A 13,155-nucleotide genomic window follows, 5' to 3' on the forward strand; every position below is an offset into this window, starting at 1 on the left:
TCCATAGCTATAGGGTCGGGGGTTAGGGGGTTGAGGGGTTGGGGTTTGATGAGCGGAGGAGCGAGGGTTAAGGGATCGAGTTAGGGGATAAAATGTCGGGTTAGGGGATTGGGGATTCAGTATTCAGTTCTTTATTTGCGAATATAGACAAAAGCCATGCAAATACAATAATAAAATTAAGGGGTTGGGGGTTGGGGTTGAAGAGTCGCGGTAATGTTGAGGTGTTGAGACTTGGGGGTTGAGGGGTCTGGGTTTCATGTTGAGAGATCGGGGTTTCATGTTGAGGTGTTCGGGTTTGATGTCGAGGGGTTGGTAAATTACCGGTTATATGTAAACGTGAAGGGCGCGGGTCTGAACGGGCAGGGCTGCGGCGCCGGCGCGGGGTCCTTGCGGAACATGGAGTACAACGCCGCGTCGCTTGTGATTGAGGGGTCGGGGTTTCATGTTGAGGGGTCGGGGTTTCATGTTGACGGGTCGGGGTTTCATGTTGACGGGTTGGGGTTTGATGTTGAGGAGTTGGTAAGTTACCGGTTATATGTAAACGTGAAGGGCGCGGGTCTGAACGGGCAGGGCTGCGGCGCCGGCGCGGGCTCCTTGCGGAACATGGAGTACAGCGCCGCGTCGCCCGTGATTGTGTCGCACAGAGACGAGAGGGTCTCTTTTGGACTTGGAGGTTGAGGGGTCGGGGTTTCATATTGAGGGGTCGGGGTTTCGTTGACGGGTCGTGGTTTCATGTTGACGGGTCGGGGTTTCATGTTGAGGGGTTGGTAAATTACCGGTTATATGTAAACGTGAAGGGCGCAGGTCTGAACGGGCAGGGCTGCGGGGCCGGCGCGGCTCCTTGCGGAACATGGAGTACAGAGCGTCGCCCGTGATTGTGTCGCACAGAGACGACAGGAACCTTTTGGACTTGGAGGTTGAGGGGTCGGGGTTTCATGTTGAGGGGTCGGGGTTTCATGTTGAGGTGTTCGGATTTGATGTCGAGGGGTTGGTAAGTTACCGGTTATATGTAAACGTGAAGGGCGCAGGTCTGAACGGGCAGGGCTGCGGGGCCGGCGCGGGCTCCTTGCGGAACATGGAGTACAGAGCGTCGCCCGTGATTGTGTCGCACAGAGACGACAGGACCCTTTTGGACTTGGAAGTTGAGGGGTCGGGGTTTCATGTTGAGGGGTCGGGGTTTCGTTGACGGGTCGGGGTTTCATGTTGAGGGGTTGGTAAGTTACCGGTTATATGTAAACGTGAAGGGCGCGGGTCTGAACGGGCAGGGCTGCGGGGCCGGCGCGGGGTCCTTGCGGAACATGGAGTACAGAGCCGCGTCGCCTGTGATTGTGTCGCAGAGCGACGACAGGGTCTCCTTCGGTGAGCAGTATGCTGGAAACAAACGTTTTAATTCGTTAGTCAAATAAAATTTTAGTAGACGATGCATAATATGACGACCTATGGTGAATGCAATACGGCCAGGGCAAAAAAAATAAAGGATAGGTAGAGGTAGGTACTTATCTTTATTTATTTATTAAGGTCTAATCTCAATAATCATAAATTTTGAGATGTGGCTGTATTGCAGGCACCATTCGACGTATGCTCACAAAGAGACGCAAAAATTACGTCTTTGCAGCACACGTAAACACGTAAAACATAAAGTAAACGTGTGTGAGAACGGGAGAGTGTGAGTCTGTGCGTGTGCGTGTGTGTGTGCTTTATTGTGTGTGTGTGTGTGTGTGTGTGTGTGTGTGTGTGTGTGTGTGTGTGTGTGTGTGTGTGTGTGTGTGTGTGATGATTGTAAACTTTTTATTCAGTTGTACATTTGCATGATTACTTATAGCAAATAATACACTGAAAGATTTCAACATTGTATACCACACGATTGTGTTGATTTAATTTTTCACTACTTACACATTAATCTTTCAAAAATATCCGACTTAAATATCCACTTACTTTCTTTATACTGCAACACATATCTGTGCTTTTCGTGTATCACCATACACCTGTAGCAATCGTCGCTCCTGAAAAATAAGAAAACATAATTGAAAATCACTTTATTATTTACATTCAGCAAGTAAAACCACTTCTTGTAGTTTCATACGGTTCAAAAGCATATATTTGTGCCATTCTCAACCAAAAGGGTACTTATTGTCGTTGGTCAATAAGGCGCTATTTGCATTTAGCTTCAATTTGAAATCGACCTTATCGACAACCGACAATGTGGTACCTTTAACGTGGGTACCTTTAGGGGCTAGCCCCGGAACTCAGGACTGGAACCACTTACTCGTAAATATAGCTGTTCCATGAAATATAGTCGTGGTTCAGTGTGTCCGACTGACTCACCGTATCCGACTTGTACTAACCTGTCATATAACAGGAATTTGTCATAGCTCTCCGTCTCTGAGCACTCTACTTTGGACTGTATGTGTGTCTGGTTGATCGACACTATCCCCGGAACTCTGCACTGGAACCACTTACTCGTAGATAGCTGTTATATGTAAATATAGCCAGTATTCGACTTGTACTAACCTGTCATATAACAGGAATTTGTCATAGCTCTCCGTCTCCGAACACTCTACTTTGGACTGTATGTGTGTCTGGTTGATCGACACTATCCCCGGAACTCTGCACTGGAACCACTTACTCGTAGATAGCTGTTATATGTAAATATAGCCAGTATTCGACTTGTACTAACCTGTCATATAACAGGAATTTGTCATAGCTCTCCGTCTCCGAACACTCTCCTTTGGACTGTATGTGTGTCTGGTTGATCGACACCAGCCCCGGAACTCCAGACTGGAACCAGGCGCCCGTCCAGGACTCGGGGAACGTGCAGCCTCCACCTGGAATAAAGAAATAAATTGGTTAATACATTGTGTGGATAACACAAAGAATACGTATATGATTATAAGTAAAGTCTATTTCTTTTATTCGGTAGACTAAAATGACATTTCATAGTATGAAATGACACATGATGTTCATACTATGAAATGTCATTTTAGTCTACCGAATAAAAAAATAGACTTTATACAGGATGGCCCATTTAGATCGGTCAGTGTGGAAAAATCTAAAACTATAAGACATACGACGATCTCTTCTTAGGAACCATGTCATCGATTTTAGTAACAAGAAAAACTGCATTGCCACCCTGTATAACATTAATGCCTTTTTAATGAGACAATGGTGCGTTTTATATAGGTGTTTCCTGTAATACGAGCAATAGTTATTTGTACAACAAGTGATCAAAGTTTGATATTTCTTCGAGTGCTTATTTTGAGTCCCGTGCAAGCGAAAGATTCTATAATAGATTCACGAGCGTAGCGAGTGAATCTAATTTAGAATCTTGAGCGTAGTAAGGGACTCAAAAGCGCACGAGATGTAAATAACTTTGATCTCGTGTAGTACACAACATTTTTCACCTCAGCGCAGTGAGAACATACCTATTAGACAACTTGAAAAATGTAATCCTTGTTCATCACTTAATACCTGCACTCATGTTTTCTTAAGATATACAAACAATTAAGTTTAATTACCGCAATGGAACACAAAAACAAAACGTAATAATAAATTCCATTAAAATAATATAGAAATAACAAACATTAACTAACACTTCAATCGACAATTTAAAAAAAAAATCTTTGTAAGATACGGTCCGAATTGCGGATACTACTATTATTTGTTGCGGATACTAGTACTATTTGTCAACTATGGTAGAAATTCTTAAAAGTAAAATAATTAATTTTGCGTGATGATCTGTGTATTTTTTGAGTTCGTTATTTTAATTGTACAATAAAATACCTAAAATATAGTATTTTATCAGTTTTTATCAAATCTTAAACTTTATTTTTATTTATTAAATATTAACAATTCATACTCGTACGTGGTTTGGAACGATGCGGTCTGAAGTTTTTCGGGGGTCTATTATAAACCGTGAATATACTGTTGAATGTTGTTTTAACTTTTTTTTGTCTATTTCTTTTTGCTAACAGTGTGAAAGGGACAGAGATAATAGAACCCAAGTATTTCGAACTTTTATTAGACCCCGCATGTTGAAATGACATTTGACTATAAAGGTCACTTGAATGTCATTTTGTCTCACTCAGTGAGCAAAATCGCATTTTGCTCACTGTTTTTAAGAATCAAAGTACCCTTGTTCGAGCTGCTGAGGTGAAAAAAATTAAACTGTAGGTTATATAATTATTAGGGGAAACTGGGGAGGGTTGATCACCCCTTTTGTTTTTAGCATACATTTTCTTAACTATTTGTAGTATTGAAAAACTTTATAGACCATACGACTCAGAATTTATCTCTTCATTAATAGTTTGAATTAGAACAGATTTGTGCAATAAATTAGATCATTATTTAATGAAAACCCATACTGTTGACTTTTACCATGTGTCCCCTATGTAAGGGAGACTTGTTTACCCCTGGTCGGGAGCCTTGATCCTAGGGGGATCAAGTGACCCTGGTTCTTGGGACACATGGTAAACATATTTTTACCATGTCTCCCCATACCAGATTCTCATTGATTATATAACTCGGATCGCTATTAGCAATGCATCTATAATTTGCAAAATACACAGCAAACATATATATATTGCATCTTCCATGCTTTGAAGTTGTATTTCCGGTAATCAGATGTCTAAGCCGAAGGGATCAAGTCTTCCAGATTTGGGGACACTTGGTAAAAAGATTTTAAGTGGCAATGTCATATTTCGAGGGTAGTATCTACATTAATTTATACACTTTATCTACAGAAAATTAATATATGAAGATATCAAACACATATTAATCCATAATCTTATACTTATAAAAAACAATGTAATTGTATTATCCATAAAACAACATAAAATAGGGAATCAATTTTTGTACCAAAAAAAAGTTAAAAAAAAAAACAAAAAATCTAAGTTATTAACATAAAATTTCTTGTAACAAGCTAATTTTTTTAAAGTTCTTGTTCTGAAGGTATTTTTAGCGTCAGATACCTACAGCAATTTTAATTTTTTTACCCATCACTGGTCGTTATTGTTTACTATAATAAATAAGTTTAGAAATTTACTGCTCACGTTTCGAGGACGGTGTTTGAGCTGCATAATCCTAAAATCCTTTCTATGGACCGTCGGTTCTATAGTACATAAGGTCGGAAAGCCATTGAAATAGCATTTCATCCATAAAAACAAATATCGCCGGTTGAAAACCAAATATCGTTATTATAAGTGTTTTTTGTCGACCGAGTAACATCCCCTGTGTGTAAAACGTTTAACTTGATAAAAAAGACCAAGTACGAGTAGTTCGTAAAATGTTGATGTCAACTTTAGTCAGTTTTTTCAAAGGCCACGGGGATAATTCCGTTTTCGGAGTCGGTTGTATAATTAAAAACTGAATTATACGCCATTAAATTCCGTTTTAATAAACAATAATGAGTCAAAAACCTTGAAAGTTTAAATCAGTGTTTCTCTGGTCGTACTTTCGCGGCATGATTTACTAAAGAAAAGAAAATATTTATGATAGCTCTATGAATAATTTTGTAAGTAAATTTATTACAATGTATACTTGATCGCTTTGGGGGTGACATGATCCCGGAATCATATCTCCCCTGAAGAAAAAGACAAAGTCTCCCCATACATAGTAAGATTATAAAACGTGCCGTACTCGAAACATGTGTTCGCATATATCAATGTAATCCAAGTTAATCATCACTTCAATAAACAACAAATAAAATAAGCACACTCACTAACATCATTTCCATCTCATATTATAAAATAAATCCAGTTAAAGCTCACTGAAAATATAATATAGTACGCAGAAAATCTTTCACCGTCCGCCATTTTTGAACCACTGACTTTTCCGATACAGTGCCATGACAGAACGTGAAGTTAGGAACGAATGAATGAGTGTTACCAGCGCAAAAAATTGTATCTCGTTTGGTTTGATTAAAAATGAAGTTTACCAAGTGTCCCCTAGGGATCGACCCTCCCCACCCTCACCTACTCCTCAAACTGACCAACATTAAACGTCGCTGAACAAATCTTGGTCAGTATGAGGAGTACGCCCTACAGTTAATTTTTTTGCTCGTATTAAAGGCCACACCCGGTATACATAGGTAATAGGCATGGCGTTCAAAGGGTAAAAAAAACAACGGGTTGCACTCAGAGAGTGCTGGCAGAAGTGAAAACTCAATCACTATTGCAAAATGTCGGCAGCACTATGTATAATTGAGGTTAACGCCATCTAGCGTTATTTCGTCGCATTACTTGAAACCCCTAAGCACATCACTGTTAGTACTCGGGTTATATTAATACCAGTTAGATCGAAACTCACTAGATGGCATTTAAATCAATAAAGAAAACCAATGACATTGAAGTAACAGTTTCTCGATCAGGTCACGTGACCGTCTTAAGTCTTACGGTCACGTGACACCTGTTACGAGTTTAACATTTTTTCCCCATCACAAAAAGTGCACAGCGCCGCTAAAAAAGTTTTTACTTCAAAAATCGGCCTAGTCGTCAGGTCAATAGCTCGTTAGTATTAAATGCCGAAGCACGTTTGTTAGAACACCTTTAATTCACATCAGCATCGCAGGATATCCTATAAAACACCTGGCCTCACGCATGATTTCATAACCATTGTGTACCGCCATTTTGATTTTAAAACAAAAGTCTTTGTTAGGTTAGCTAGGGTTCTATAGAGACCTAGATTGGTTCCTATGTGAGTATGAATTTATTGTTTTCATTTACTTTTTATTAGCCGACCTTTTAAGTTTTACTAATAAAGAATAAAGAGCGACGGAATACATAATTACTTCCTTTCCTTCCTTCTCTTTTAATAATAAATACATCAAAAATTGATAAAGACGCAAAAAAAAAAACTAGCGACCCGCCCCGGCTTCGCACGGCTTAACAAAAATCAAAAAACCCCATCAAAATCTGTTGCGTAGTTTTAAAAATCTAAGCACACATAGGGACAGACCGGCAGCGGGAAGCGACTTTGTTTTATAATACTTACTATGTAGTGATATATGGACGAACTAGGATAACGCGATTTTTTACCATTTTTTGCGTAACATGTCCGGTTTTTTTTATTAAATCTATGAAAGTGTATTTAATAAAGCCTAAACTATAATTACCCTTTAATTATGGTCGTATCAAAAATACACCCTGTATATATCGTCGCTGTATCCATAGGCCACGGCGTCTACTTACCGCCAAGCACTTACCAGAACAAAGAAAACCAAACAAATTTATTGATATTTCGTTTTCGTTGCGAACCCATCGCTCTATAACAAAAGACAATCTAATTTGTCTGTCTGTCCGTCCGTCCGTCACCACCAATTGTTTTGCTGCAGCTCGGGAACTAATTGGCCTGAATTTTAATCATTCAATCTGTCTGTAAGGAGGGGAGACGTGTCGATAGCGGTACTAAGACAGGAGTATCGGTACATGTACCGATATTGGTACAATTACAGTAAAATATTGTGTAATTCGGATTTAGACACCACCTGCAGTATTCCAGCGCGACGTCACTGCAAACTGCATTACTACTGCATGTGACAAAAATCCGGGTAGTAACAGAAGATTTCAATATGTATTATGTAGGTACTAAATAGCAAGTAAGTACGGTCATTTCCTTTATGGTTATATGAATTGTTATGAATATGTCGTAGCCAGATCTTAGAAATAATCAATTTCTTAAGTTGCAATCATTCCATGAAATGATCGGTTGGCCAATGGCCATATCATGAAAAAGTCAAACCTAACCTAACAATATCTTTAAGTAATCAATTCTAAAAATGGCATTTCATGAATTTAATTTATTTGTAAAATCCGGCCACGACAAATACAGTTGTTAATGAATGGTGCCAAAAAACGATGTAGCAATATTTGGGCCATTTTATTTAAAGTGGTCCCCTACACTTTTTTTTTAAATTGTGAATTTCTATGTTATTTCTACTCAGAATCACGAGCTCTTTCTATCCTAATAGGAGAAAAAAAGTGTCCCAAGGTTTTTTTCCCATTCCGTTATCATTTTTCATAGACTTTGTATGGCGGTCACGGAATGGAAAGATCGAAAAATGTATGGAAATTATGGGACACTTTTTTTCTCCTATTAGGATCAAAAGAGCTCATGATTCTGAGTAGAAATAATATAAAAATCCCAATTTTGAAAAAAAAAGTGTAGGGCGACAACTTTAAATGAAATGGCCCATTTAATAGCGTGGCACAACCCTATTTCAACATTACCTATACCGACGGCTAGAAGTGAAAATTAATAATTAATATAATTAATTGTGTTCTCGAGAATTATTTGAGCTACTGATAATTTGTTATAATAACGGAACCGTTTTATTAATTTACGGATGTTATTAGTGGTTTCGTTAATTAATGCATCAGTCAGATGATTAACGAAAATTTAAGCCAATGTGGTTTATATAAATATATCTTTGTATAAAATGTAACATTTAAAACTTTCACGTTTAAAACACATATTAAAATGACAAACTAATCATATTTAACGAAATAAAACTATTAAAACGGATTAAATCGCGTCTATTTAATTTATTTTACATCCCGACGTTTCGACTTTCGAACCCTTTACAAGCGTTCTAGGCGGATTTTTTTTTTTGGTTCCATACAAGCTTTTGATCCTCAATAGATGGGTTGGGATCGATTGGCATAAAAAAAAAGTTCGTCAAAAATGACCTTTTTCTCGCATCCTGTATGTTTTTTTCAAAATCTGTAAAATCCAATTTTCATTATTTTCAAATCGAGGGAAGGTCTTCTAAGACCTTTTTCTCGCATCCTGTATGTTTTTTTTCAAAATCTGTAAAATCCAATTTTCATTATTTTCAAATCGAGGGAAGGTCTTCTAAGACCATTTTCTCGTAGCAGCACGGGATCTGGTAGCTGCCCTTACTGACCCAAAAAGAAAATCCTACCTGTATAGTATATAATAGTGTGACTACTTAAAAAACACAAATCAAAAATATTTCATAAAATAATTTGATCTGTTCCTTAGTTGATCAGTAAGAAAAAGACAAAACAAAAAAAAAATTGACAATGATATCGAATTATTTAATCTATACTCAAACAAAATATTATTAAGAATAAAAGAATCCCTCGATAATACGGATTCCACTGCAACGCCCTCGTTTCGGCAAACTAAGTTAAGATACAGTCGTCTCTTTCTCACGCAAGGCGTACTGCAAGTGCGAGGAAGACGGAAGAATGCGGCGGCAAATGAGCGAAGTTCATTAGGCATTCATAAAATGAAACTCAATCATATTATTTCTCGACGCGTTTAGAGTGGATGGTGTTATGCAGTAGTGAGAATACTGACATTCATACATAATGAAATTATATCATATAGCTGGTCAAGCAAATCTTGTCAGTAAAAAAAGGCGCGAAATTCAAATTTTCTATGGGACGATATCCCTTCGCGCCTACAATTTTCAAATTTGCCGCCTTTTTCTACTGACAAGATCTGCTTGACCAAGTATATATCATATAACCGTGTGTATAAATATATATTTTAGGATATAAGTACAGACTACAAAGACACCGCATATGCAAATGATTACATTTAATTACCTTTATTTATAATTTAATGATCGTGTTAAAACCTTGAAAAAAAATCTCAAAAAAGACGTTCTGATTACATCGGGAATGTTGCTATGGATCTGAACATTGCTGGGTCCAGAGGAAGAGGAAGACCGAAGATGAGATGGGCAGACAGGGGAGTTGTCTGGAAGATATCGCTTTTTAGCGATAAGACCGCCTGTTTTTACCCAGTCTGTATTGTATCTCGCTTTCTGTGTATTTTTTAACTTCATGGTGCACACATAAACAACATTTACTTACTTATAAACTTCCTGGCAACGTTAAATTAATTCAACATGGTTCCATAAATTGATTTAAACTAACACGATTCTCACTCATACTTTTATAAGTTTATAACTAACACATCACATCGAAACACATCGAAATTTCAACCAGAATGAGGGACAGGGGATTTCGTCTTCTTGGAATCCAGTGATTAGCACATGTAAGGGTGAAAAAACATCCCATCTCATACCATCGGATATCGTGTGTTGTGTGTAGGCAAAGTGACAACTCTAGCGTACAAGTGAATAATCAAGATCAAGCGCGGGTAGTTCGCAAAACCCGCGCAGCAAGATGTTGATACAATTCCTCGCCAGTCTGCCTGTGACCACGAACGTAACGTCACGTTCGAAAAGTAAGGTTTAAGCGTAAGGGCTCATTTAGATGGCGCGCGAACTCGTATACGATTTTAGTTACATTGCGGGCCATTGAGGTTACATCAATTGAGCCGACCGATCAAACGACGCAATGTAATGAAACTCGCATACGAGTTCTCGCACCGTCTAAATGAGCCTTTACTTATAAACTACCTGGCATTATTAAATTAATTCAACATGGTTCCTTACAGCATGGCGCCGTCCCCGCCCGCCTGGAACCCGATTAAGCAAAGCTTTGACGAGAGCCGGCAATTCGATTACGCGAAATAATAAAATAACACTCGTATGAGAATGTGTGTTACATGAGTAACGATATGGAAATATCAGACAGCTTTTCCTATGTAACAGTTTGCGATAAGTACAGCGACATCTAGTAGCGTTTTGAGTAGAGATGCAACGGATAGTTGTTTGGCCGGATACCGGATACCGGATATCCGGCCTGGTCACTGGCCGAATATCCGGTATCCGGCCGCCGGATATTCGGCCAGCGGAACTATACCTATAGTTTGAGTTTTGCAGGTGCGCGTCGTGCAGGTTTCGACCTGGGGGCCGACTTTTGAATTTCGACCGTTCGATTTCGTGTATTTCGTTCAATAATATCTCCACTGCTAAGCATTTAAAATCTACTAATAGAATTGAAATCTACTAATGAAATTGGATAATACGAGCGATAGAGATTCCAAATTTCTATCGCTCGTATTACGACCGTGACTGTTTTTTAGATTCCATTTTTTACCCCAAAATGTGTTAATTTTACTATCCGGTATCCGGCCGGATAGTAGGTCATTATCCGGTATCCGGCCGGATACTTAGATAACGGCCGGATAGGCCGTATATCGGATAGTAACCGGATATCCGGTGCATCTCTAGTTTTGAGAGAGTTAAACATATAAGCTTAAGCTGTATAAGCTCCAACAAACTACACACAAGTTTGGGAACAAATCAATTTAACTCAACGACCTGCGTGGACACACTGGCACCGTCTCACCTTCACGGTATAGCCGCCATCAGATATATCGGATCGGCTAAGACTCTCACAAATATCTGAACACGCCTCTATTGTCAAAGCGTTAGAGTGCGTGTTCAGATATTGTGAACACCTTGGCCGCTCCGATATATCTGATGGCGACTGTACTACAAAGAAAGCGGGTGCTGCTGCCGAAGCTGCCGAGACCCTCAAGAGGTGGAAATACGGGGGTCTCGACGCCAATTACAACTTCCTTTCGGTGTCGAGACCCTCGGTCCGTGTAGGAGCTCAAAATTTGTTTACAGATTTGGCGAAATGGCTGGTTGAGGTCACTGGGAACAAAAGAGCTGGCAGCTTCCTCACTCAACGAATAAGCGTTGCAATTCAGCGAGGAAATGCTGCCAGTATCATTGGCACTATGCCCCAGGCAACTATGTTTTCTTTAGATGTAGACTTTTAGTTTTTTAAAGTATTTAGTTTTAGTTTTGTATGTAGGTAGTTTTAATTTTAGGTTGCTTTTTATTGTTAGTTTATACTTGTTGTTCAATAAATTGATATAGTACTTAACGAACTACTTAAATATAGATGGCTGACTACCGGCCAATTGGAACTAACACTGTCACCACCACCACCGCCACCACCAAATATCACCAAGTTGGGGTCAAAAAGTAGCCGAAAAAAGCTCGCGTGATTTGTGCACAAGCCCTAAAGGTTTGGTTTCCTCCGAAAGCGGTGCCGTCATATAGCGGCCGTCTCCATACAAATACTACGACATCCATATTTAGCCGTATTATTTAGTATGGAGACGGCCGCTATATGACGGCACGGCTATCCTAGGAAAACCGATCTTAACTAACCGCCTAAGATAAGTAGACGTATAAAACGATTGGGTGATGCTACGCGCTACGGCCTGCTACGTCGTAGCATAGCCTCTACGAACCATGTCGCGCGAGTGACTAAAAACCTAGAGATGCAACGGATAGATGTTTGGCCGGATACCGGATACCGGATGTTCGGCCTGACCATCGGCTGAATATTCGGTATCCGGCCGCCGAATTTTAGGCTGGCGGAATTATACCCACATTTCGGTTTCTGAGGTAGGTACGCATTGTGTAGGTTTTGACCTGTTTCGAAAATTCGCGCGGACTCATTTCTAGGTTCGACATGAGTGCGCGTCCAAGTGAGTAGAATGTTTAAATTGTTTTAAAATAATAAACGAGTTCGATTATGACAGTGACTTTAGGCCCGATTCGGATTTTGAAATAGACATCTATAAGATATCTTTTCGTAAGATACGATAACGATATGTTTAAGATCTAACCTGTCCAATTTGACATTTGCGCGATTCTGGAGATACTCTTGAACGATTTCCACATGATATGGCTTAGAGATCCAATTCACATCTATTAGATATCTAATACTATCTAACGTAAAAGTGACATTGATTGCCCGAATTGCGCTGCAAAAGAGAACTAGTTGAAATCTAAACTATAACGTATCTAGAAAAGATCTAGTACGTGTCGTCTCTTGTGAATATCTTGAAGTTCGAATACGGCAGTTCTTCTTAAGAGCGCTCCAACAAGAAAAGTCAAAATAATGCAAAATTGATGATATTCCTCGATGACATTCAGTACTTTAGGGTCATTATTAGAAACAATGAGTACTTGTTACGGTAAAAGCGTCTTCTTATCTTTAGGAATTACTTTTTAAATATTGGAAAAAGGGCTTATTAAATTAGTAATGATTTTTTTTCTGATGGTTGTTTCCGAAAAACCACGTGAAGCACTAACTTGTGAGCTCGTATTTGTAAATGTTGAGAAGTTTACTCTGGTAAAGCTGGCTATTTTGTATTACTAATACCCTGTACATTAGGAATTACTTTTGACATTTTTCCTAAATACCTTTGAGAAAGAGAAAATCGAAGAAAAACAAACTCAATTTTCTCTCCGAA

General features: G+C 39.0%; 1 protein-coding gene across 1 annotated transcript in view; it reads right to left on the bottom strand.

Annotated features, from left to right (window-relative positions):
* The window catches only part of LOC134660520 (uncharacterized), a 347,206-nt gene that overhangs the window by 11,621 nt on the left and 322,430 nt on the right, over positions 1 to 13,155 (bottom strand). Inside the window, exons 3-5 of the mRNA XM_063516294.1 lie at positions 2,678 to 2,825; positions 1,936 to 2,003; positions 1,224 to 1,371 (exon numbers count right to left, since the gene is read on the bottom strand). Of these exons, the coding sequence (XP_063372364.1) occupies positions 1,224 to 1,371; positions 1,936 to 2,003; positions 2,678 to 2,825 (364 nt within the window). The remainder of the gene's footprint in view (positions 1 to 1,223; positions 1,372 to 1,935; positions 2,004 to 2,677; positions 2,826 to 13,155) is intronic.

This window comes from Cydia amplana, chromosome 27, assembly GCF_948474715.1.
Source record: "Cydia amplana chromosome 27, ilCydAmpl1.1, whole genome shotgun sequence".
NCBI classification, from domain to species: Eukaryota; Metazoa; Arthropoda; class Insecta; order Lepidoptera; family Tortricidae; genus Cydia; species Cydia amplana.